The sequence below is a fragment of the Trypanosoma conorhini genome, assembly GCF_003719485.1.
Source record: "Trypanosoma conorhini strain 025E chromosome Unknown Tco_14.4_contig_00002, whole genome shotgun sequence".
Classification (NCBI taxonomy): domain Eukaryota; phylum Euglenozoa; class Kinetoplastea; order Trypanosomatida; family Trypanosomatidae; genus Trypanosoma; species Trypanosoma conorhini.
In genome coordinates this window covers 85,362-108,768 of record NW_021704088.1, presented here as the reverse complement: position 1 = coordinate 108,768, position 23,407 = coordinate 85,362, and the positions used below count along the sequence as shown (strand labels likewise).

At 60.6% G+C, this 23,407-nt stretch overlaps 11 protein-coding genes across 11 annotated transcripts, besides 15 other annotated features; all 11 read left to right on the top strand.

Moving 5' to 3' along the window:
- Positions 1 to 25: 25 nt before the first annotated feature.
- Positions 26 to 89: a microsatellite.
- Positions 90 to 328: 239 nt separating this feature from the next.
- Positions 329 to 359: a microsatellite.
- A 33-nt stretch (positions 360 to 392) lies between these two features.
- Positions 393 to 409: a microsatellite.
- A 136-nt stretch (positions 410 to 545) lies between these two features.
- Positions 546 to 582: a microsatellite.
- A 297-nt stretch (positions 583 to 879) lies between these two features.
- Positions 880 to 907: a microsatellite.
- A 74-nt stretch (positions 908 to 981) lies between these two features.
- On the top strand, positions 982 to 2,220 carry Tco025E_00177 (uncharacterized protein; the record flags this gene model as incomplete). The annotated part of the gene is made up of 1 exon (XM_029367126.1): positions 982 to 2,220. The coding sequence occupies one exon, from the start codon at positions 982 to 984 to the stop codon at positions 2,218 to 2,220; it is 1,239 nt and encodes a 412-aa protein (XP_029232822.1).
- A 65-nt stretch (positions 2,221 to 2,285) lies between these two features.
- Positions 2,286 to 2,315: a microsatellite.
- A 339-nt stretch (positions 2,316 to 2,654) lies between these two features.
- On the top strand, positions 2,655 to 5,264 carry Tco025E_00176 (putative 5'-3' exonuclease XRNC; the record flags this gene model as incomplete). The annotated part of the gene is made up of 1 exon (XM_029367125.1): positions 2,655 to 5,264. One exon carries the CDS (start codon positions 2,655 to 2,657, stop codon positions 5,262 to 5,264), a length of 2,610 nt encoding a protein of 869 aa, XP_029232821.1.
- A 203-nt stretch (positions 5,265 to 5,467) lies between these two features.
- Positions 5,468 to 5,489: a microsatellite.
- A 333-nt stretch (positions 5,490 to 5,822) lies between these two features.
- On the top strand, positions 5,823 to 8,354 carry Tco025E_00175 (uncharacterized protein; the record flags this gene model as incomplete). Its single annotated transcript, XM_029367124.1, has 1 exon — positions 5,823 to 8,354. The coding sequence occupies one exon, from the start codon at positions 5,823 to 5,825 to the stop codon at positions 8,352 to 8,354; it is 2,532 nt and encodes an 843-aa protein (XP_029232820.1).
- Positions 8,355 to 8,359: 5 nt separating this feature from the next.
- Positions 8,360 to 8,392: a microsatellite.
- Positions 8,393 to 8,803: 411 nt separating this feature from the next.
- On the top strand, positions 8,804 to 10,060 carry Tco025E_00174 (oxidoreductase-like protein; the record flags this gene model as incomplete). The annotated part of the gene is made up of 1 exon (XM_029367123.1): positions 8,804 to 10,060. One exon carries the CDS (start codon positions 8,804 to 8,806, stop codon positions 10,058 to 10,060), a length of 1,257 nt encoding a protein of 418 aa, XP_029232819.1.
- Positions 10,061 to 10,313: 253 nt separating this feature from the next.
- Tco025E_00173 (oxidoreductase-like protein) lies at positions 10,314 to 11,414 on the top strand (the record flags this gene model as incomplete). The annotated part of the gene is made up of 1 exon (XM_029367122.1): positions 10,314 to 11,414. The coding sequence occupies one exon, from the start codon at positions 10,314 to 10,316 to the stop codon at positions 11,412 to 11,414; it is 1,101 nt and encodes a 366-aa protein (XP_029232818.1).
- A 167-nt stretch (positions 11,415 to 11,581) lies between these two features.
- Positions 11,582 to 11,611: a microsatellite.
- Positions 11,612 to 11,723: 112 nt separating this feature from the next.
- On the top strand, positions 11,724 to 12,032 carry Tco025E_00172 (uncharacterized protein; the record flags this gene model as incomplete). The annotated part of the gene is made up of 1 exon (XM_029367121.1): positions 11,724 to 12,032. The coding sequence occupies one exon, from the start codon at positions 11,724 to 11,726 to the stop codon at positions 12,030 to 12,032; it is 309 nt and encodes a 102-aa protein (XP_029232817.1).
- A 232-nt stretch (positions 12,033 to 12,264) lies between these two features.
- Tco025E_00171 (uncharacterized protein) lies at positions 12,265 to 13,053 on the top strand (the record flags this gene model as incomplete). The annotated part of the gene is made up of 1 exon (XM_029367120.1): positions 12,265 to 13,053. One exon carries the CDS (start codon positions 12,265 to 12,267, stop codon positions 13,051 to 13,053), a length of 789 nt encoding a protein of 262 aa, XP_029232816.1.
- Positions 13,054 to 13,092: 39 nt separating this feature from the next.
- Positions 13,093 to 13,120: a microsatellite.
- Positions 13,121 to 13,327: 207 nt separating this feature from the next.
- Positions 13,328 to 15,766, top strand: Tco025E_00170 (uncharacterized protein; the record flags this gene model as incomplete). Its single annotated transcript, XM_029367119.1, has 1 exon — positions 13,328 to 15,766. One exon carries the CDS (start codon positions 13,328 to 13,330, stop codon positions 15,764 to 15,766), a length of 2,439 nt encoding a protein of 812 aa, XP_029232815.1.
- Positions 15,767 to 15,796: 30 nt separating this feature from the next.
- Positions 15,797 to 15,846: a microsatellite.
- Positions 15,847 to 16,121: 275 nt separating this feature from the next.
- On the top strand, positions 16,122 to 17,657 carry Tco025E_00169 (Protein X92; the record flags this gene model as incomplete). The annotated part of the gene is made up of 1 exon (XM_029367118.1): positions 16,122 to 17,657. The coding sequence occupies one exon, from the start codon at positions 16,122 to 16,124 to the stop codon at positions 17,655 to 17,657; it is 1,536 nt and encodes a 511-aa protein (XP_029232814.1).
- A 49-nt stretch (positions 17,658 to 17,706) lies between these two features.
- Positions 17,707 to 17,726: a microsatellite.
- A 304-nt stretch (positions 17,727 to 18,030) lies between these two features.
- On the top strand, positions 18,031 to 19,809 carry Tco025E_00168 (putative ribonuclease; the record flags this gene model as incomplete). Its single annotated transcript, XM_029367117.1, has 1 exon — positions 18,031 to 19,809. The coding sequence occupies one exon, from the start codon at positions 18,031 to 18,033 to the stop codon at positions 19,807 to 19,809; it is 1,779 nt and encodes a 592-aa protein (XP_029232813.1).
- Positions 19,810 to 19,865: 56 nt separating this feature from the next.
- Positions 19,866 to 19,897: a microsatellite.
- Positions 19,898 to 20,161: 264 nt separating this feature from the next.
- Positions 20,162 to 20,183: a microsatellite.
- Positions 20,184 to 20,644: 461 nt separating this feature from the next.
- Positions 20,645 to 20,663: a microsatellite.
- Positions 20,664 to 20,734: 71 nt separating this feature from the next.
- Tco025E_00167 (trans-sialidase) lies at positions 20,735 to 22,951 on the top strand (the record flags this gene model as incomplete). The annotated part of the gene is made up of 1 exon (XM_029367116.1): positions 20,735 to 22,951. The coding sequence occupies one exon, from the start codon at positions 20,735 to 20,737 to the stop codon at positions 22,949 to 22,951; it is 2,217 nt and encodes a 738-aa protein (XP_029232812.1).
- Positions 22,952 to 23,407: the final 456 nt, after the last annotated feature.

The following is a 23,407-nucleotide window of genomic DNA, read 5'->3' as shown; positions in this document are numbered from 1 at the left end:
CTTCATTCGCTTTCTGTGCGACTACGTGTCTCGGTGTGTCAGTGTTCTTTTCTTTGTGTGTGTGTGTGTGTTTTTTTTTCTCTTTTTCTGCCCCGTCCCGCCCCGTTTCACATTTTTTTTTGTTTGTCCCCCCCCCCCCCATGGGATTCAGTACAAACGCAGGAGCCGGCTCGCCGTGACCCGCGCCATTCGGTTGTTGTGCGCCTCCCTTCTTCCCTTCCTCCTTCCCGCTTCCATTTTTTGCCCACGCCCGCAAACGCAAACGAAAGGAGGGAATAAACGGCGGGGGTTTGCGGTTGTCGTTGGGTTTCACTGATGCGGCTCTTCGCCCCCCCCCCCCCCCACCACCACCACCACCAGTCACGGGAGGCGGGTGCCAGGCGGTGACTCCTGGGGGGGGGGGGGGGGGCGAACGCGCGTGGAGGACGAAAGCCTGCCGGGAAACGGAACATGATTCCGGAGCCCAGGCCTGAGGCCGGTCACGGATACACGCTCCGCACCCCACGCGCGTGCGTTCTACACCCCACGGGGGGTTTGTGCACGCCTGTGTGCGTGTGTGTGTGTGTCTGTCGGTGTCGGTGTCGATGCGGTGGGAATGAGGTGGAAAGAGTGCGAATGCTAGAGCTTGAGTCATCCTAATAGTTACGAGTGGTTACTTTTAAAAAAAAAATGAATTCTCTGATTCTGTCGTCCGCCCCTTCTGCCCGCAGGCGCAATGGTGTTGTTGTGGGGCTGACAGTGTCTGCCTGACAGCCCGTTTGGTGTGTGCCTCCATGCTGCCGCTGTCTGCCCCTCCCCCCACACCGATCCCCTGCTGTGTCTGCGGGGGGTGCCCGGCCAGCGTGGGGAGGTAGAAAAAGGAATTTGTTTTATTTCTGCAAAAGAAAAAATAAAATAAAATAAAAAAGACACTTGTCAAGAGCCGCAACTGACACCACCCGGAAGGGGGGGGGGCAGAGGTGATTGGAGCCGGGGCAGGAAATGCAGCGTGTGTCTGCCGCCTTCCCGGAACAGCCCCCGGAGGAGCGGAGGCAGCCTCAGCCGGGCGAGGCAGAGGCTGCGGCCAAGCAAAAGCCCCCCTTCAGCGAGGGCGAGGCTCTGCGGCTGGCGCAGCGCTACTTTCTCTCGCCGGCAGTGGCAAGGGAGGCCCGCGAGGTGTTTATGTGGTACCGTGCGATGGAGCAGCAGCTGCGGCAACGGAGGGGGGGCGCCACGTTGACGCCCTCCACGTCTTCGCGTAAAGCAACGGCGGGGGCGACGGTGTCCTCCGGGACGACGCTGCAGGAAGGCGGGGCAGACGGCACGCCGAATCGGTTGGACGTGCCATGTGGCGAGAAGGCCGCTGAGGCGACGCTGGAGTGGAAGAGGGAGGGGGGCAAGAGCGACGGACAAACGGCATGGACGCCCGCCTCCGTCAGCAGGAAGAGTACGTTTCTGGGCGACGGACAGCAACGGCAGCTGCAGGGGGAGGTGGAGTTAGAGGCGGAGGGGACAACAAATTCGGAAGCATGCAAAGGGACGGGCGAGGAGGAGACGTTGGGGGTGGAGGGGCTGCAGCAGTTCTTCAAAGATTTGGGGGTACGCATGTCGGCGCTGGAAGTGGCGGACATGGTGCACACCCTCAACGACGACCCCATCGACTTTGTGCTGCGGCGGCGCGCGATGGCGGCGGCAGCGGCAGCGGCCGCCGAGGCAGCGGCGCAGGCTTCCGACTTGGGGGTCTCTTCGGCCGGGCAAGGAGCCTCCACGAAGTCCGCGGCTTCCTCAAAAGCCGCGCCGGGCCGTCGCAAGGACAATCCCACCGCCAACGGCGGCGGCAAGGAGTTCACCGCGGAGTCAGATTGGGCCAGTTACAGGGGAAGGGAGCTTTCATTGTCCCTGGGCAGGCGGCCCACGAGGGACGGCGTAACCTTCTCGACCTTTCTCTTTATTCTCTCCCACGTGCTGCTGGAGAAGGATGACACCACGGAGATGCGGAACTGCGAGGTGCACGACTTGTTCCAGCTCCTTGACACCGACGGGGATGGCGCCGTCTCTGTTCGGGATGTACAGACTGTGATACGGCGCTTGATAGGCGAGGGTGCCGCGGCGGAGGACCGTGACCTTCAAAAGCTCTGTGCAATGAGCATGGTTGAGCTAGAGGCGGCGCTGATGGAGTGCGACGTGGACGGCGACGGCCGCGTTACGCTGGACGACATGTATGGTGTGTTGCGTTCATGAGCCACATGTAGAAGCAGAAAATGTGGAGGGACGTAACTGGTCTGCGATGCGGTCCCATGTACAGCGGAGGTGGTGCGGGAGGAGGAGGAGGAGGATATGTGCTTCGGTGCATAACGGCTTCCCTCTCGCTCCCTGCCGGTGTGGTCTGCGTTGCGTGCATCGCAGAGCACAAGGAGAGAGTTGGCCAAAGATGGGCGTCCATCCGTGCATGCTGCGCAGACGATTGCCTCCTTTTTTCTACTCGCGCTCTCTATTTCTCTCTCACGCTGCCTGTGTGTCGCAATCCCTTGCATCTGTGTTCCTTTTTCTTCTTCTTTGACGCCGGTGGGGGTGGCTGTTGGTTTCTGTGCGATTGCGAAAAAGAAAAGGAGAAAAAAAAACGCAGAGCGTTGCTTGCCTGAAAGTCTCCGGCTGGGGCAAGGGGTTTTTCGCGAATGGGGGTGCCGCTGCTACTCACGTGGCTGAAGCGACGCTTTGCGCCGTGCTTCCTGCCGAGCACCAGCTGCCCGGCCGCGGACTGCCTGTACATTGACGTCAACGGGTTGGTGTACCAATCCGCCGCCCTCGCGACTGCAAGTGAGGCGGCCGCGGCGGACATCGACGCCGCCATCCTGCGGAAGCTCTTCGACCTGCTCGACGACATCGTCCTGCGCCTCGTGCGCCCACGCGCGCTGGTGTACCTGGCCGTGGACGGCATCTCCCCTATGGGCAAGCTCGCCCAGCAGCGTTCCAGGCGGCGGCGGCGCAGCAGCGGCGGTAGCCGCGGTGGCAGAGGCGCCGTGGAGTGGGACAGCAACAGCATCAGCGTCGGCACCCCGTTCATGTCGCGGCTGACGGAGGCGCTGCACTTTTACTGCGCCAGCCGCGCGGAGCGCATCAACGGGGAGCGGCTGCGTGATGCACTGCAGCCGGCGGCGCCGGCTCCCGTGGCACCCATCACGTTTGTCGTGGACGACGTCTGGCGACCAGGGGAGGGGGAGAACAAAATAGCGGATGCCATTCGCCGCTTCCGCTCCCAGCCGACGTACGACCCAAACACCTCTCACGTCATCTGCAGCTCTGACACGGACGTGACGGTGTGCTCCCTGATCCTGCATGAGCCACGCATCCACGTCCTCCGCTACGAGTACCCCACACCCCACTGCGGCGGCGGTGGCGGTAGTAGTAGTTGGCGGAATCACGTGGGCGACGGTTGGGCCTCCACGTTTTTTAGCATCCACGCCTTTCGCGAGGAGCTGCGCGCCAAACTCAGGCTGCAGACCGGCGGCAGCCACACCGTGGACGAGATGGAGCGGAGAAACCGCCAGTTTGAGCGCGCGCTGCACGACGTGGTGTTTGTTCTGCTCTTGTTTGGGAACGACTTCCTCCCGTCGGTGGGCTGCCGCATCGAGGAGGGCTTCCTCGACGACCTGCTGGAGCTCCTCGCCACCGACTTCATCTCGCGGGATCGCTCCATCATTGACCCGGCCACCAACACCATCCAGGTTGACGCCGCCCGGTATGCGTTAGACTCCCTGGCAGAGATGCGCCGCGAGCGCGTTGGTGGTGAGGGGCTGTGCGTCGACAACGGCAAGGAGGGCGCCGCCGACTGGGGGTTTGTGGATGAGGAATTCCTGAGGCGGAGGCAGGCGCGGGAGGATACGGAGCTGGCGCCCAAGTGCTACGCGTACTGGACGATGCTGCAATGGTCGCTGCAGAACAGTGCGGGGCTGGTGGAGCACTGGGGCTGCTACTACCCGTACAGCAGCGCCCCGCCCCTGCACCTGCTGCGGAAATACTGCGGCATGTTGTCGTATGAGGCCCTCATGGAGTTGGCGAAGAAACGCAGTCATTTGAAGCACCGTGGCGCCACCGCCGCTGCCGGTGAGGTGGAAACTGCGGCCTCTACGTGGGGGGATGGTCCCGCGAATGTGCTGGTGCAGCTTCTCGTGCTGCTGCCTGCGCGGAGCACCGCGCTTCTTCCATCGGCGATTCGCAACGCATACAGCGAGGTCGAACAAATTGTGCTGGCCCCTGTGGAAAAAATCGACTTTGCCGCCATCTCGGCGTGGTGTGAAGCGAAGCAGGCAATGTTCACTGAGGAGGAGCGAACGCGGTTCCGCGCCTATGCGTTGGCTGCCACGCCCCACGTGCTTGCGACGGAGGCGCAGGGGATGCCGATTCAGGGGAACGAAATGATTTTTGTTGCCGATTGGGATTCAGAGGGATTTGCGGCGGAACTGCAGCAGGCAAAGGCCGCGAGGGAGTTAGCGCCGAGAGAAGCAACAGAAACAGGGGACGGGGCGGTGAAGGGCGCAGCACCACCAACCACAATCAGCACCCCACGAGTGTCGGTGTCCTCGTTTTTTGGCACACGCCCGGCACGCACCGCTGCATCGGCGGCGGCAGTCGCGCTGCTCGCCGCGTCCAAAAAGTCGGGCGTCGCTCGCCCTCCGCAGAGCAGCGGGAGAGAGGCCGGCGGCGACGGGAACCGTGGCGGTGCCGCGCCTGCCGCCCCCGCGGACACTCAGCAAGAGGCACCGCGTCCCTCGGCGGCGGTTGCGCTGCGGCAGGGGCGCGGCTTCACGCTTGTCACGGCGCCGACGGCGGTGCTGGGCGACGCCGCAATGGAGAAGAGCGTCGGCGCCATCGCCGGCGACACATTCGTCTGCGGCCAGCACACCAGCGCCCCGCTGTCGCGGAACCCGCAGACGATGCGGGTCCGCCTGCGCTGGCGCGTCGCCTCCAAGCCGCTGCTAACGCTGGCGAGGTTTGTGCCGGATCTTCTCCCGGGCTACGCCGCCCCGCCGCCGCCCCTTCCGCCACCGTCCGCCTCCCCCCAGGGCGCAACCGCGGCCAGTGCAAAGCGCCCGCGATCCGCGGAGGCCGCCGGCTCGGGCGGCAGCAGCGGCGATGACGGCGACGATGCTGAAAGAGCAGGCGAGGATGAAAAAGAAGACGGGGGCGTGGCCGCCCGCAACGTCATGTCAGAACTGGAGAAAAAGAAGGAGGACGTGCGGCGTCGTCTAGCGGCCTTGCAGGCACGGGATGTGGCGCGTGAGTAGGGCGGTGGCGCCCAGCTAGAGGAAGCAAGTGACCGACCACCTGCTGTTGTTAACGCCGCAGCAACCGGGCGGTAGCCGCGGGTACGCGACGTTGTAACATTTTAACACCCAATGCGGCCTTTGTGAGAAACTGCATCCATGCTTCACCTAACAGCGGAGGAATGACGTGTAAGTATATATATATACACACACATATGCATACATGTGTGTGTGTGCGTGTGTCTGACTGCTCTCGCCGCCTTTATGCCTTACTGCGTCTTCTTTGCGTCGCCGCCCTGTTGGCGGCTGGATGCACGCAATGTAATAACAATTATATACATATATGTCTTTTGTATTCGTTTGCCCCCTCCTCATAGCCAAGTGAGAAGGCAAAGTTGAAAGTTGCGCGTGTCACGACAAGGCGCTTAGCACCGGGGCTGCGAGTGTTTACCGCAGGAGTGAAGAGGAACTGGAAAAAAAAACCGAAAATAAGGACCCGGGACACACGCATATAAGCACACACGTATAAGTTAAGATATAGAAAGGCAGAGAGCGTAGAGGAGAGTAGTCGGTTGCAAAATGACGCTGTACACCATCACCATCCACCCTGTGCGGCTTTACGCCTACTTCTGTCGGCAGGGGTTTTCCTACGCCATGCTCATCTCCCGCAAGGGCGTGCAAATCGCGTCTAACCCCGCCGTCTGCAGCACGGCCGGGGAGGTGGAGTTCAGTACTCCCGAGGAGGTCAGCCGGGCGCAGAGCTTTCAGGTTTCCTTCGACTCCCCAAAGGACCGCCGCATGGTTGACTTCGCCGTCTACGACATCACCAACCGCAAGCACACCGCGAAGCTGACCGGGTTTGAGATTCCGCTGGCGGGAATGTGCAGCGTCCTTGCGGGGGAGGCGATGTGTGAGAAGAAGAGCATCTCCTTCAGAATGGACGGTAGGCCAGGGCGTCTGGAGGTCGTCTTTCGCATGCACCCCACCTCCGTTCCACCACCGCCGCTGAAGGTGGCGGCCTCGGCGGCGGCAAGCAGTCGCGCTGCCGCGGCGAAAGGAAGTGGTGATGCGCAGTCGTCGAAGCATGTGGGGCGACTTCCGTTCCGCGTCGTGGAGTCGCTCACAAAGGCCGGCGTTCTCCCCAGTGAGACGGAGATGGTGGAGACGGACGCGGACGTCGCACAGGAGATCGCCGCCCGCGCCGCCCTGCTCTTCCCCAACGAAGCGGACCTGCAGGAGAAGGTGCAGGCGCTGGAGCGGGAGATTGCGCAGCTGGAGTACGACACCCAGTACGCGGCGAAGGACAAGGTGACCTCCGGCTCCGCCGCCCTCGCCGCCCTCCGCGATGAGTTGAAGCACTGGCAGAGGGTTTCCGAGGACATCGACGCGAAGTCCGCCCACGAGGCTGGCATCGCCCCCATGCTCCCCGCCGTCCACAGTGCCCCGTCGGCGCGGAGCGGCGCCCTCGTTGCTGAGGTGGAGGATCAGTTGGCCGCCGCACAGGCCAAACTGCGCAGGCTGGAGGCGCTTCAAAGCCATCGCGATATATCGAGCGAGGTAATTCCGCTGCTGGAGGAGATTGACAACCTGGAGTCCGTGCTGGTGGATCTCAAGAAGAATACCGCGGAAGCCGGGGCAAAAAGTAAGCCCGCCAGCGCCCCCGAGAATTACATTGACCAGTGGGAGCAGCTGGCTGGGGAACTGTACGATAAGGAGTCCATGGTGGAGCAGCTCAAGCGAAACGTGCTCGCGCTGAACCGGCTGCAGTTTGACCCCTATCCCGCTGGTATCGAGGCCGGATTTGTCGAAGAGGCGCCGAAGGAGCTACCGTTCATTCGTGACAACAAACGACGCATCGTAGATGGACAAAGTCTGGATTCGACGCTTTTCGGAGGTCTCGCCCCGCCAACTAAGGCGCCACAGCCGCGTGCAGGCGGCAGCGGTGGCCATGCAAACCTGTTAGACGACCTCTTTGGTGCCCCGGCGCCGTCCCAGTCGCATCCAGCGCAGCCGCCTGACCCCGCAGCGCCAACAACGAGCGGGGAGCCGTCCCAATCTCTGCAGCAGCCGCAAGACCCTCTGGAGTTGTACCACCCGCCCGTGGCGGCGACGGTGGTTCCTGTCTGGGCGCAGCCACCACCACAACCACAACAGCCACCGCCGGCACCCTCGACCTCAGCTGCGGCGGCGGCGGCAGCAGGTAGTGTGACGAACAATGATAACGCTGGGAAGCCGTCAGGCTCCGGGGAGAAGGAGACGGCTCTGTCAGAACCTCCAGCTACGGGTACGGTGCAACCGGAGAAAACACGGACCGCGGACGCATCGGTGTCACCTGGCCCTCCGGTGTCCCCAGCAGCGACGGCGCCAAGCTGGCAAGGGCCGCCTCCTCAGAGCTCTGCAGAGGCGGACCCGTTAGCATCTGCCGCCTCGGCGCCCGGGCCTCAGCCTTCACAGGCCGTGGCACAGGCGTACGCACCTCCACAGCAGTTGCCGGCCCAAGGCCCACAGCAGCAACAGCAACAGCAGTCTTCCACTACAATTCAATCGCCGACAACATACCCACCGACTCAGTACGCATCGGCGCCCGGGCCTCAGCCTTCACAGGCCGTGGCACAGGCATACGCACCTCCACAGCAGTTGCCGGCACAAGACCCACAGCAGCAACAGCAACAGCAACAGCTGACTCCATCGGAACCCCCCGTTCCCCCGTTTGTGCGTCGTCCGGCAACGTTGGGAGAACTTCCTTACACCAGTTTTTACCACATTCCTCTTATGGGTCGTGGGTGTCCATTGGATATATACTTGGATGGAAAAACTCCCACACGCGGTACGGAGTTAACTATATTGAACAACGCCGAGTACGACGTCATCATCGGTGGTGTGGAGCTCAAACAAGAGGACATGCTCTCCCCCTCCCCTAACAGCGCACGCACGGTGCCTACGCGTCGTTGGCCGCAAGAGTTGCGTATTCCAGGTGGCGGGTGCCGTGCGACGTGCATCATCGCACTGCATCCCAGTTTTCCAGCGGGATCTTCCCTATTCATGTTAGTAGTTGTGTATGTCTTCATGAACGGCCGCTACACTCCATACGCGGCGCGATTTGCCGTGTAGGTTCAATATACATGTATATATTTATATAAATATATATAGCAAACTGCAGCGAAAGAAAACCAGAAAAGGACGAAATACAACAACCAAAAGAGGGGGGAAAAAAGTGTAAGGATAACAAATATACACCCTGGTGTGTTTGGTGGCAAAACGATTCCCGTCAGGTTTGCTGGAGGGGTGGGAGATTTGTGCTGGAATACGAAATTACTTCTGTCTTGGTCGGATTCGGCACGCGGGTGACCTTGTGGAGGTGCCTCAGCCTTCATACAGCGCCTCACACGTGTCATTTGTGGTAGGAATGTGTTATTGCCTGGAATCTGCCGTGGAGGCACCTTATTGCTTTTTTTTGCTTTTTTGTTTGCTTTTTTGTTTGCTTGTTTTTCCTGCAAGGTGCGAGGAAGGCATCGAATACGAAAGAAACTGGGCGAGAGCAGTGGCCAATAGTTGCACGAATGACAGTCGTTCCGAAAACGCGGCTGCGCGTGGGCGCGCTTGGCGCCGCGAAGGTGCTGCGAAAGACATGGGTTGCTGTCCACGAGGCAGGTCATGAGCTGACGGCTGTGGGCTGTCGGGACAAGCCCCGGGGAGAGAAGTGTGTGGAGGAGCTTCACGCCGCGATGCCCTTTGCGAGCAGGCCGCTGGTCAGCGACTACGAGAGCGTCGTGGCGTCGCCAAACGTGGATGTGGTGTACATTGCCATCCCTGTCACGGCGCGGCACAAGTGGATGCTGGAGTGTGCCAAGCAGGGGAAGCACGTGGTTGGTGAAAAGCCTACAGCCGTGTCTTCGTTAGAACTGCGGGAATGGCTGCAGCACTTCGCCGCAAAGCGGTTGCTATTTGTGGATGGCACCATGTTGTCTCATAGCCGTCGCATCCAAGAGGTTTGCCGCGCCTGTCGTGAGATTGGAAGGCTGCGGCGCATGGAGGCACACTTTGCTTTTATGGCGTCCGAGGAATTTCTTCGGAGCGACATTCGCCTGGATCCTGCGCAGGAGCCGATGGGAGCGTTGGGGGACCTCGGTTGGTACTGCGTGCGCTACTTCCTTCACCTGGTAGACTTTGCCTTGCCAGACGCCGTGATGGGCCGCGTGGCGCAGCGCAGTGGCGCGAAACATGGCATCTCTGCCTTCTCTGGCGAACTTCTCTTTACCGTGGCGGGTGAGCCCGTGGTGGGGGCCTTTTTCTGCACCTTCCACGCAGCGCATGAGCAGCTGGTGCGCATCAAGGGCGATGACGGTATTATCGTTGTGCACGGGGCCATCAATCCTACGGATGAGGCGGTGCCGACGTTCAGCGTTGAGCGCACCACCTTTGAAGGGCCCACGGAGTCCCCGTCCTTCCGCCGGGAGGTTGAAACACGCCGCTGCGATGAAGATTGCACGTTTCAAGCGGTGCAGCTTTGGCGAGACGTTGGGCTCGCGCTGATGCACATTGACCCCGGGGAGCCGCCCGTGGTGGTGCCGGAGCGGTCGGAGAGGTGGGCACGCATGGCGTGGGCAACGCAGCACGTGTGCGACAAACTGATGGAGTCTGCGCAGAAGAGCGCCGAGTGGGCCGCCGTCGCCCCCGCTGAGGAAAACAATGCCATTGCCACCACCACCACCACCACGAAGCCCGAGGCCTCCAGCACGCAGAAAACAGCAGCACCGGAGAGGGCTGCCGCACTAGCGCAATTGAAAAAGCAGGGGATGGCGGTGGTGGAGTTGTGACGCGGAGGCCTTTGTTTTTTGGTATTCTCCGTTATTCTACAGAGCCCTTTTATCCGTGGATTTTGCATGGTTTTCACCGCACCTGCTGCTTTTGGTGTTGGTTGATTGATTCTTGTGTCGTTAATTGCGCACCCCGTCTCATCTTCTTCAGCCCGCCATTTCTTCTGTTGACACCACGCCGAATATATAGATACATATTGCAGCTACTTGTCTATAACGCTGACGGCGTGCGCCCGTGTGTTTGGCCTCACAGATGACACCTGCTGTTCATGTGGGCCTTCTCGGTGCCTCCGCCATCGCGCGGAAGGTGTGGGATGCCATTAATCGTGCCGGGCTTCTTGTGACGGTGGTGGGTAGCCGTAACCCTCAAAAAGCCGAGGCGTTTGTGCAGGAGTGCTGCGAGTATCTCAACCTCGATGCGTCCAGCAGACCCCGGGTATGCAGCTACGAGGAATTGGTGGTTTCTGATGATGTGGACGTGGTGTACATCTCCATCCCTGTTATGGAGCGACCGGTGTGGGTGGTGAAGTGTGCGGAGCACGACAAACACGTCGTGGGTGAGAAGCCTCCGGCAGAGAACGCCGCTGTGCTGCAGGACTGGCTGGAGCGGCTCGGGGCGAGGCAGTTATTGTACATGGATGGAACCATGTTCTCACATGGGCCTTGGGTGCAAAAGCTGCTGGAAACCCTCCCACGCTGTGGAAAGGTGCGGCGCATGACGGCGGCGCTTGCGTGGTGCGCGGATGCGGAGCGACGACGCTCAGACATCCGCCTTAATCCCGCATTGGAGAATCTCGGCGCCTTGGGAGATTGTGGCTGGTACTGCGTGCGCGTCATGCTGCATGCCATGAACTTCCAAATGCCCAAGGCTGTCGTTGGGCGAATCCTGGAGAAGAACGAGAAGGGTGCCATTCTTGCCTTTTCTGGGGAGCTCTCCTTTGACGTGGATGGGGAACGTGTGACGGGGTATCTCTACTGCGCCCTCAACAGTGCCCAGCAGGCGGAGTTTACTGTGTCGGGGACGACGGGCATTATTGAGGCGCCAAACATTTACGTTCCCGTTACGGCACCCGCTGGGCGCGCCAGCTTCAAGTTTGTGGAGGCGCGGACGGCGGCGCGTGGCACTGAGCTCACCGTGACGCGTGAGGAGCACGTCATCGCGGTGCCGGACGAGGACGGCTATTGCCAGCAAACGCGGATGTGGCGCGACGTTGACGCCGCTTTGTCCAGAAACCGTGAGGGCAGACTCGTCGCCTCCGCCGCAGCGATGCAGCAGTGGGGCCGCATGGCGTGGATGACGCAGTGCATCCTGGACAAGTTGGCGGAGTCCGCGGAAGTGCAGCTGCGGGCGTAGCGGAAAGAAACTTGTGCAGCGCTGCGCAATGGATATTTGTCCCCGCACTGACACTCACGCACACGCGCACCCACTTTTCTCCCTTGGCTTGCGGGGGCACCTTCTCGCACATCTTTCTATCCCTCTTCTCTCTGCTGCCTTTGCTTCTCTTCTTTGCCTTCCCTCGCCACCACGCACGCACGCACGCGCACACACACATATAGACATACATACGCACGGTATCTATTTTTTGCAGTACAGCTTGATCCCTCGCTTCTCTTCACTCCATCTCTCTACGTGAATGGATTTGGCGGCGCTGTGGGCACGACAATGCCCCCGAAGAGAATATTGGTAAATCTGTCGGAAAAGTACGGCGACATACGCATCCCCCACTCACTCCTGCCGGGTGCCAACCCCGTCGCGTACACGGAGCAGGTCGTCCTCTTTGTGGCGGCGCCGCCGCCTTTGGAGCGGCGTTTTGAGTGGGGTGAGGCGCCCAGCGGAGACGAGGCCCCGGCCCCATGGGAGCCAGCACCGCCTTTGGGTGAGGAGGGAACAGCACGGGCGTCGTTGTTGTCGTGCCTCGTAGAGACACCGCGCAGCCCCGTCATGCGGACGACGCGTTCGCGTTATGCTTGAATACGCCCATATTACGATGGTCTTGGTTGCGCATGCGAAGCAGAGTCTACTCATTGACCCATGCAAATGTTGGTGCCTTTGTGTCGTTGCTGACGCCTTCTTTCTCTTCCCACACCCACAACTCCCTCTTGTACGACGCGCCAAGCCACTGCGCTCTGTGCGAGGCGCCATTTCATGTCCTTTCACCTTGTCTCTCTAGTTAGCTTGAATTTCTGTAGGAAACAGAGCTGCGATGGCAGAGAAGGCCATGGTCGCCAGTCCGCAGTCCTCTTCTAATAGTGTGGCGCTATTCATTCGTGACGCGGATGCCACGGCCCCGGCGTTTGCACCGATTCAAGTAAATGGCGACGTCACCCTACAGGAGCTGGCTGAGGAGTACTGCATCAGCAGCGTGCTAGAGTGCGACTCCACGGGCTGCGTTCAGCCAAGGGCGGTAGCGTTGGATTCGCCTTTAGATATTTTGCGTGGCGGGCGGTATTACATCGCCAGACGCGACCTGCAGCGCGTGGGACGCTCGCCGCGCGTGACGTTTCGTGGGAAGATTACAGTGGAGGAGTTTGAGGCGGATCACGCGCTCGGACAACAGCAGCAGCAGTGGAAGGAGAACGATGTCTCTGCCACCCTGCCGGTGAGTCCCACAAGGGCTCCTGCCGCCGTTGCTGCCCCGATGCACCCAACGAAGCGGAATCGCCGTGAACGCGATGAGGGCTGCGGCGACGCCGACGGCGGTGGCAGCAGGAGGGAGGTGGAAGGTGATGACGAGGGGAATATATTCGAGGGCCTGGACGTGTCCCGCTGCACGTTTGTGCCGTTCCTGGGTGACCTCTACGGCGACGGTCGAGAGACGATGATTCAGCTTGCGGATGTCAAGCCACTGTGTGAAAACGTAGAGGGCGACGAGCTCATGTTCGCGGAACGGCACGCCCAGGCAGAGGAGGTCTTGGCTGGGGCAAAGCGGATGCTTCTTGAGCTCACTCCTGGCAGTAGTATCGCTGAAAATGCTGCCACCCAGTTCTGCTGAAAAGGAAGTGAAACTGCTAGCTTTCTGCGCCCGCAGTTATGTGTGTTTCTCTGTGCGTGTGTGTGTGCTACATTAGATTATTAGATTTGTTCTTTTTTTTTGTAGTTTTTTTTCCTGTTTCTTGCCTCCAGTGTGAGAGTGTGAGTTCATTGGGCAAGACATCCACGTGCACACACAAACGGCGGCAGGCACCGCCCTTCGCCACTCATAAATAGAAATTGCATAAAATAGGCATGTGCCTGTTTCTGCCTGTGCCCTGTGTGTGTGTGTGTGGATGTGTGGATGTGCACCACAGAAGGAAGACGCAGCCACGAGGCAACGTTGTAAACTGAGCGAACTGTCATCATCGCTTTGGCGTGATATTTGTGCGAGTGTGCATGATCCACTGCATCTGTGCTTTGGTGTCCATCCCTTGCGGCGTGCCTGCGCCACATGGTTCCTTTACTGTCCTCTTATTTCCGTGCTTTTCCTTCCTCTTCTACTTAACCCCTCTTTTTTTTTTGCTCTTTTGCTTCTCTCCACGCTTGGCGAGCGTAGAAAGGAGGCGGGAGTTGCGGCGATGGCTCTTGCCGCTTCTTCCCCTCTGCTCTACTCGCGCTACAGCGAGTGCGTGCCTCTCATCGACCCCGTCAACCGCCCTTCGCGTGCCTCCTACGAGGATCACCGAAACGACGGCGGCGCTATAAAACAATACGACGACGCCGACGACGAAAACGTAGCCTTTCTTTCTTCGGTTCAGACGCCGTCCGAGTTGTGTTTGGCCCTCGCGTGTGTCGCGCGGCGCCGTGAGGCCCTGCGGAGCAGCGAGCGGGGCCCGCTGCTCGTCTTTGTCCCGTTTCACGAGCCCCGGGACGAGGTGTTTGTCGAGGTTCCCGTTGCGGCCTTCGGCGACGCGGGGCGACGCCGGCGCGGGCTGCAGCTGCTGCCACTGAACGACTACTCCTCCCTCTGCGCCGACGCGAGGGATGGACTTCCACCGCGGCGGGGTTTTTTTGTCACGTTCCGCACGCGTGCCGCCCAGCAGCGCTTTCGGGCCGCCATGCATCAGAACATCCGCGGCTGCGCCCAGTGCGGCCCGCTCGATGGCGGGCTCGCGGTGCCGCGCGCGATGGGGCCTCCCACAGACGCAGCGGAGCACCGCACGAGGGATATGGGCTCCGTGCAGAGAGGAGGAGAGAGGGATGGCCGTGCGGCAGCAACCACCTCGCATAGGCTGGTTGCCCAACCGAAACCGGCGAGCGAGGCGCGTGGGGCGACATCTTTTATCGACAGTCTCCTGGCGGAGCGTGATAGGCGGCGAGCGGAGTATATTGCAGGCATTCAAGCCTCTCCGCCGGGGGAGACTCGCCAAGGCGGTGGTATCGAATTTAATACATGGTCGAGGCAGCAGCAGTCGCTGCATCCAGAGCTGTGGAACGTGATTGATGGCGCCATTGCACGCCAGGCAGAGGCGGAGTGGCGTGTAGGGCATCCACGAGACGCCTCTCCGTCGTCGCACCAAAATCCTCTCCCTCCTCCTCTTGCGGAGCGAGAGGCGCTTTTGCGCGAGCTGCGCACGGCCGTGGAGATGTATGACAATATGAGTGATGCGCAGGGGTCTGGTGAGATGAGTCTGATGGGTGCGGCTCGCCAGTTTCTTCGCCAGCATCAGAATCATCTTTGGCAGCTTCAACACGCTGCAGGTGCGCCGCCGTACCAGTCGGCGGTGGCAGTCTGTCAGGACGACCCCAAAACTCACCCACCGGTGCTGTCAGCGGCAGCAACGGCGCAGTCACCACTAACCGTGAACAGATCGTCTGAGGAGGCGCTGCAGCCTCGCCACACTGACGCCCCCGAGCAGCGGGAGCCGCAAGACCCACTGCAGCAAACACTTCCATCACCACCGCCGCTGATGCAGCAATCTGCTTTGGGGCCCGAGGAGGCGGAGGCAGAGGCAGAGGAAGGGCGCCGTTTGCAGGAGGAGCTGCAACGTGCCCGTGAGATAGAGTCGCGTATCTTGTCTTCCTCTCACGCTGCGTCTCCGAGCCTGTTGGCCTCCAAGGGTGTCTTTGGAAGGGCTCCGAAGACGTCTTGGCTCCCTTCTGCCTCGCTGGGGGTGGATGCGGGGAAAGAAGAGGTAGCAAAAGAAGCTCATGGCGGGGCAGAAAAAGGGGGAAGTGTCAACGCGGAGTTTGAGACCGCTGCTGTGACGTCGTCCTTGGCGCAGGTGGAGGTGCAGCCTGCGGGGGCGACCAGCAAGGCGGTGGCAGACGCACCGAAGAAGGAGGCCGAGGCAAAGTTCCGGCAGTGCGGAGCCGGGTGGAGGTCTGTGCTTGACCCTGCCAGCGGTAAAACCTACTACGTGCATGTCGCGACAAAGAAGACTACCTGGAACGTTGAGGACACCTTCAAAGGTGAGCCGCAAGAAACTGGCGTGGGGGAAGTCGCGGCCTGTGGCGCCGAGTGGCGTGCGGTGGCCGACCCGAGCAGCGGCCGCACGTACTACGTACATCGGAAGACCAAAGCAACAACGTGGAAGCTGGAGGATACGCTCAGGGAGGATGGCGGGACTTCCAGCGCGACCTTGACGTCTTCGCAGCAACCAGAGAAGAAGCAGCAATTGACGGAGTGGGCGGAAAGAAAAGACCCCGCCACGGGCAAAGTATACTATTACAACAAGAAAACGAAGCAAACGACGTGGAAACGTGCGGAGACGGATTTGGACCCCTTGTGATACCGCGTGGAGTTGTGCGGAGATGTCATTTGTTTTTGTGTTTTTTGCTTCTGTGTGTGTGTGAGGGTGTGGGTGGGTGTTTTCTACGTCTTTTATTGCTGTACGACACCTCTGTGCGTCTTCGCCGGCGCCATGACGCATGCATGCGCTTCCGTTTATCATATTTATTCACCTTACGGAGAGGAAGGAGGGAGAAGGACATAAGGTTGGGGGCGAATTGTTTCTCTTGTCTTTCTTGCAATGCGGGGACAGGTGCAACTTCGTTCCCTCGCCTGCACCTCGTTTCTTCTTCTTTGGTTTGTTCCTTTGTTTGTCGCATCCGCGAAGGTGGATTTGATTGTGGCGTAGTGTCGCGATGGATATTCTTCGTAGACTTTTGGCGGTGCAGTTCTGGCGGCTCTCTGAGCTTGTCGACGAGGAGGGCACGCCCTTGCTGCTGTCGTGGCAGTCGCTGCGATTTCAGCTCACCCTCACGCTCTCCAATGAGAACGGCGAGCGCAACCGTGACGGGGCCGCGCTGATGGCGGCGCTGGGGGAGAGCGACTTTTGCCTGCTCTGGCGGAAGCTGTTTCGCACGCTGCGCATCCTGCCAGTTGTCGTGGGGGCTGCGGCGGCGCCGTCGTCGCCGGGTAGGACGCAGGGCCAGGCAGCGCCGGCCAGCTATGGGCCGCAGCATGGCGTGGGGTGCTGCTTCCGCGGCGGCGTCCCGCCGTTCTGGGAGGAGCGGACACGCGTGGAAGCAGCCCCCAACGCCCAGGCTGCGGCGTCGAACGTGATGGCAACCGCAGGAAGGATCCTCACGGTGGCGGCGGAGCCGCGGGACGAGGTGGAGGTGGAGGTGCCACGAGCAGCAGTAGTGGAAGCAGGCGCGTCGGAAGGAAAGCCACAGGGCGCGATGCCACGTCATCTGAGCTACACGTACACGTTTAGCTACGCGTTGCCGGAAGTAGAGGAGACTCACAGGCCCATGACATTGGGCTTTGTGTTGCTGCTTCCCTTCTCTAGCGGCGGCGTGGACAAGTGGGGGGCCGGTGATGCGGGCGACGATGTCATGCTTCGCGCCCTTCTCTCTGTGCAGGAGCAGAAAATGGGCTGGTACCGCCCCTCCTTTGTGGTGCTAGGGACCTGCTACTACCAGGCGCGGGTGGGTCAGCTGCTGTGCTGCTCCTCCGTCGCACGACGCGTGTCGCAGTACCGCGCCTTGGTGAATGTGAATGTGGTGAACATTGCGGGTTTCCCGCTGCGTGTGCGGCAGGTCGCCTTTGACATCTCCTCCACCTGGGTTGGGGAGAGCCTTGGCAGCCTTTCCAGCGTCCCACTGTGGTCCGAGCAGCGGGCGGGACCACGCAGTGCGGACCTGAAGTACGTGGAACTCCTGCGACGCGCCGTCACGGTGACGCCCGTTGCGGTGCATGAGTTTCGCGTCCCGGTTGTGCTGGAGCCGGAGGAGTCCATGAACTTTCAGTTTGCCATTCAGCTGCGGCCCCACCTGTGCTACCTGCTGGAGCCGCACTCGCTTGGAAGCGTCTACGGCAAGTTTTTAAAGGGGCATGCGAAGGAGGTGGCGGACGAGGAACGCAGCACAGTCCTCGTCCCTCCCCGTGGCTCAGCCCCCGTGCCCTCTAAACGCGGCACCGCGGCGTCCGCCCCCTCAGGCTTGTGGAGGCCTGGTGCCGTTGCCACCGGAGCAGCCGACGGAGTCTCACGCGAGGAGCTGATCCAGCTCATGTCGATGAGTTTCACATCTCACGTGTATGTGCACTATGAGGCAGTGTCGCCCACCAGCAATGTTTGCGGTGCGGCGGCGAAGGGCGGCGTGCATGACGGGGAGGGCATCTACCCCAGTCTGCAGCTGCGTCACGCGGTGCACTGGTCAATGTGTCTGCCGTAGCGCCGAGCGAGAGGGGGATGGTTCCTCCGTTTTTGGTCTTGCTTTGCTGCTCTCTCTCTCTCTCTCTCTGGTTGTGCATTTATATTTACGCATGTGTCAAGCCTTATTCCTTATTCCCGTCGCAGAAAACTTCTTCCTCCCCCTCTTCGAGAGGAGAGGGCAACTTTTTTTCTCGTTTCCCCCGCCCCCCTTGCCACCAGCTACTTTAACCACTCACGGACGTCGTGGCGGCCGGTTCCCTCCGCTGTAAGGCGAGCATCCGTTTCTTTTTGTCCGACCCTCCTGAAGCGGTCTGCGGCGGCGATTCCCCTTTAAATCGCGTTTCCACACGCCCAGAGCAAGAGCGAACGCGAACGCGCGAGAGGCGGGGGCAATGCAGGTCACTCGGGACACCTTCCCTGCCGTCTTTCCCAAGTTTGTGGAGCTCCTGCAGACGTGCGACTTTTACGCGTTTGATGAGGAGCTGACGGGCATCAACACGGCGGAGCTGCCGGAGACGATCACAGACACGCCAGAAGAGAGTTACCGTGCCAAGCGCGCCGTCGCCAGCCGCTACAACATCATTCAGGTTGGGATATGCTTGTTTCACAGAGACACCACTGCGGCCGGCGCCACGCCGACGCGGTATGTTGCTCGGCCGTTCAATTTTCTCCTCTTTCCTCACCACGCCGACGACTTTACGGCGGAGGAGCGTTCCAGGGACGTCGTGCTCAGCCCCTCCTCTCTCGCGTTTCTCCGCCGACACGACATGAACTTTCAGTCATGGGTGTACCAAGGCATGGCGTACTGTGACGCACGGCAGGAGGAGGCACTGCGCAGCAGGCATGCGGAAAAGTGTCGGGAGCTGGACCGAACTCGCAACGCAGAGAAGCAAGAGGCGCAGAGAGAAAGTCTCTTGACAGAAGACGAGCGGGCGTGGTACAATAACGCCGTGGCGCTGGCCCAGGCCTTCGTTGAACGGGTCGAAGCGGTGCTGGAGCGTGCAAAGGGGAGGAATGCCGGGCAGACGGCGGGTGTGGTGGAGGTGGCCGCCTCCGTGGAGCTCATTCAGTCCGGTGGACGAGACGTTTTCCTGCCACCACAACGGGGCAAGAGTGCCCGCGAGGCGCTTGAGCGGTACATAGCTCAGCACTGCCCCGCCCTTTCCCTCACCTTTCGACGCCAGGGGGCGGCTCACATTGGCATGCTGCGGGCCGTCTTCCCAGAGGAGCGTAAACGCCTGCTTGAAAAGGAGCAGGCCCTCCGGGAACGAGAACTGGTGAACATGCTGGGGTTTCGTCTGGTGTTCAACGCCCTTGTGTTGAGTCAAAAGCCCTGCGTCGGTCACAACTGCTTTGCGGACCTCCTCTTTTTGGTTGCCACTCTGGACGGCCCGTTACCAGAGACTCTGTCCGAGTTTAAGCTTCGCATGCAGGAGTTGTTTCCCACTGTGTTTGACACCAGGTATGTTGCAACCCGGCAGGCGTTTTTTCCTGTGGGACGCTTTGGGGCCCGTTACTTGAGTGGCTTCTTTGGCGAGTACGGCTTTCGCTCCGCGCACGTGCATGTGACGCTTCCTTTGGGGTTTGAATCCTACGACCCCCTCGCCACCGGGGGCGGTGAGCGCGGTCACACTTCTGCCGGCGGCGAGGGCGGTGGGCCGACGCATGAGGCCGGCTACGACGCCCTGCTGACAGGCACGCTGCTGCTCAACCTTCTCGCAGAAATGGGGGGCTACGAAGTGGCGACCGCCCCCGAGTGTGTCGTGAATCGCGTGGCCCTCTTCCGCTCCCTTTTTGCTCTCCGGCTGGGGACTCCCGACGTCGACGAGTATCTCCCGGAGAGCGGTGTGCTCGAGCTGCGGCATGAGAAGGGCGTGAAGATGCATCATCTAGACTCCTGCTTTACCGCCATCTCGCTGTGCAACGTCGAGCTTTACGCCGTGGATGAGACACGGACGTTGGCCGTTCTCCCCCCCACTTGGTCGGAACTGGAGCCACGTGGTGAGCAGCGGAACCTGGGCTGGCTTTCCACGCACATGACCTCGCGCTTTCCGCAGTTTTTTGAGGCCGCCGTGTACCAACCCGCCGCCGCCCCTTTGAGTGCAAAGGGCGCCTTTCACACGACACCACGCGCGCTTATGCGTCTTTGCATTCGCGCCGCTCAGCGCTGATGGGTTGGGCAACAGAAATATACCTCCCTTCTCTTTCCCCACTGTTACATACGCCCTTTTTTATTTTTTATTTTATTATTTTTTTTTTGCTTGACTCCTTTGAGAGGGGGGCTGAGGTTTCATGTTGTGTGCAGTGCAATATCTGCCACTTTGCCCCGGCGGCTCCGGCGGAAGCCACTTTTCCTCCACGGTGGGGCGGTGGGTAGACTTTTGGCAGACGCGCCTCCTCTTTTTTGCTTGCCTTCTTCTTTTACTGATGGATTCTCCCCTGCAGGTGGAATTTCGGGCGGCGGTGGCCGACCACATCGGCCACGCTCGCGGGGCCCGGAATTGCCGTAGGGGGGCGTCAGTGCACACACACACACAGACACACATCCGTCAGCACTGTAGAAGGAGGCGAGGTTGGGAACGCTGGGGGGCTTGTTCCTCCATTTCACTGCGCACTGCCTGGCCGGATAGAGAAGTGGAAACAGTCACCCCCAAATATCTTTCACGCACGTGTGCGGCGCTCGACGAATGCGTGCGGGGGCTGCTCGGGGCACTTGTTTGTTGTACTCCGCAAGTTTGTTTGCTGCGTTGCCTGCCTTTTGCCCCGCAGGAGGGCGGAGCCCGCCGCCCCCTCGCCGCTTCCCTCACGGAGGCGCGAGTGGAGGCGAGTTCGCTGCGGTGGCTAGGCGGCGTGTGCGCTGCTCCCCGCTGCCGCACCTGCGTCATCGCCTCTGCCTGTGTTTGCTCCTCTTCTTACTTCTCTCTTTGCGCACACACAGGGAAAGAGAGACCAAACGCTACTTTTCTGCTGTGCGCTTTGAAGGCTCTGCAGGTACCACCACCGTCAACACACACACACACACGCAACCGTCGCGGCCTGGGAGGATCGACCGCAAGGGGGGAAGAGAGAGAGAGTGTGTGTGGGCAGCGGCACGACATGCCGCGGCACCTGTTTCCCTTTGCGGTGCTGCCGCTCCTTCTCTGCGCACTGATGTGCTGCGGCAGCAGTGGGGCTGGGACCAGCGTTGAAGGAGCGCGGAAAGAGTCGAAGGAGGTTGAGCTCTTCAAACAAGGGGAAACTCCAGTGCTTGCCGCTGGGGAAACGGGCGACAAAGACCGTTATCAAGGTGTCTCCTCATTCTTCAGCCACTCCCTTCTCGACGTGAATGGGGTGCTGGTTGCTCTTGCCGTCGGCAAACACAACGGCACTCAGCAAAGCATGGGTTTTGACACTTGGGCAAAATCCAATGCGTACGGAGCAGACGAAAAGTTGAAGGAAGACGCCACATGGGCGAAACAAGAGTGGAAGACGCAGCGTGTGACAAAACAAGTGGAAGGAGAGGTCTGCTATAGGACACTGTTTGGCCCGAAGGCGCTGGTGAAGGACAGCAAAATATATCTCCTTGTGTCAAAGACAGTCGCTGCCGACACTTCCTCTTCGCGTGAAGACAACTGGGACCTTGCGCTGATCGTTGGTGACGTTCCAGGGCCTGTGGCAGAGCAAGGAAGGAAAGCAGTCGCGTGGGGGGAACCCCGATCGCTGAAGTCGGCGCTTGCCGCAGAAATGACTGCGCCGCGTCCGTGGGAGGATCTGGAACCCTCTCGTGGGGCCAGAGGCGTTGCGGTTGGGGCCGCGACGATTCTCTTCCCTCTTGCGGGAACCACCAACGACGGAACAGGCACACTTGCCTGCACCGTCGTCTACTCCGACGACAATGGGAGTAGCTGGAAGCTTCATGCGGCGGGTGCAATTGCTCAGGGCTGTGAAGCTGCCACGCTTCTCGAGTGGGCGGGAAAACTTTTCATGGCCACGTTAAACTCTTCTTATTCGCGGCATGGCAAGGTGTACGGATCCAGTGACGAGGGGAAGACGTGGAACGAGGCAGCCGGGCCCTTCGCACGCCTGTTGGGCGACGCATACGCGTTGTCTATGAACCACGGTGGTTCCGACCTCATCAGTGCAACCATTGAGAAGAGGAGTGTGCTCCTCTACACCACGACTCTGTTAAGTCGTACTGAGCCAGGAGGAACCAGTGGAAGAGGCACGCCACGCAGAGTAATCCACCTGTGGCTCTCCGACGGTGCTCGGACCCACGATGTTGGGCCAATATCTGCGGATGATGCGGGCGCCGCCCTTTTCAGCTCCCTGCTGTACACAAAAGATGAGTTGTTTGCCCTCTACACGAAGAAAGGTGATACGTCAGACATTCTTGTTTTTGCGCGCCTTCCAGAGCAGCTGCAGCGCATCAAGGCCGTGCTGAATAAATGGAAAGATGTGGACGCCAGAGTTGCAACGCTTTGCAGCTCCGCCGCCACCACCGCTGCTGCCTGCGTCGGTGCTATGCCAACGGACGGGCTGGTTGGGTTTTTGTCGAACGGCGGCGACAATACCCACTGGAAGGACGAGTACCTTGGGGTGGGCGCCACGGTGTTGGAAGGAGCAACGAAGGTCGATGATGGCTTTGCGCTGGCGGGGCGTGGTGCATCGATTGTGTGGCCGGTGGGCGGAGACGAGGATGGCCCAGGGCACAGTTCCGTGGGCGAAGAGGTGACCCTTGTGGCGACGGTGACCATCAACGAAGCGCCAAAGGGCGCCACCCCACTGCTGGGCGTGAGGACGATGATCACTGGGTCATATTTGGGGCTGTGGTACGACGAACACAAGCACTGGAGGACGAAGCTCGGGGCGGGGGCAGAAAATAATGCTGAAACAATTGCGTGGGAGGAGGGGGAGGCATACCGAGTGGTGCTCACGGTGAAAAATGGCAGCGGCTCAGCGTACGTCGACGGGCGGCTTGTGGGGAGTTTGAAGAAGCGCCCAGCTACTGTGACTGCCCGGCCTTCGTCTGTTTCTGGCGAACCTCAGCTGGAGAGGCCGTCGGAGAGGGTCTCGCAAATCTTCTTTGGGGGCTACAGGGGCAGCGAACCAACCTTTGGGGGCCGCGTGACGTTGACGAACGTCTTGCTGTACAACCGCCGCTTCAGCGCCAGTGAGGTTGCCGCACTGAAGAGGGCGGAAGAGCGCAAGTCTTCAGGGGCAGCCGGCGCTCAACACGCAAAGGCTAAAGCAAAGGACATTTCTGTGCGTGGATGTGCTTCTGGGGCGCTCTCACTGCTTCCGCTGGGGCTGTGGGGTCTCTCCGCGCTGTGCTGAGCGGCGGTGGCGTCGCTGGGCCGCGGCACGCAGAGGGAACGCATGTGCGTCTCCCCCACTAAGTTAATTGCTGATCCGCTGCGGATCGTCTTTGCTTCCTGGTCATGTGCGAGTTCTCCCGTTGGGTTGAACGCCGGGAATAATTTTTTCTTTTCTAAATACTTTCTTTTTTGCTTTTTTGCTTTGCCCGCTCTCCCCACGGAGGGTCGGGCGCCGCTCGCGGCTGTCGGCTGCTCCCGCCCCGAGACGCACAGGAGTGGCGGTTCTTCGTGCGCCGCGCAGAGGAAGCGGCGGGTGGGCGGGGCGACAGCACGCTGAGGTGCCGCCAATGAAAAGTGAGCGCTGCGTGGACAATGAGGCGGCCGTATTGGGGTGGAGCGAACACACACATTTTTTTTTCCGTTTTGTTTTGTGGAGGCAAAAATGCACGCGGCGCGGTGTTGGTGTGCGTGGCCA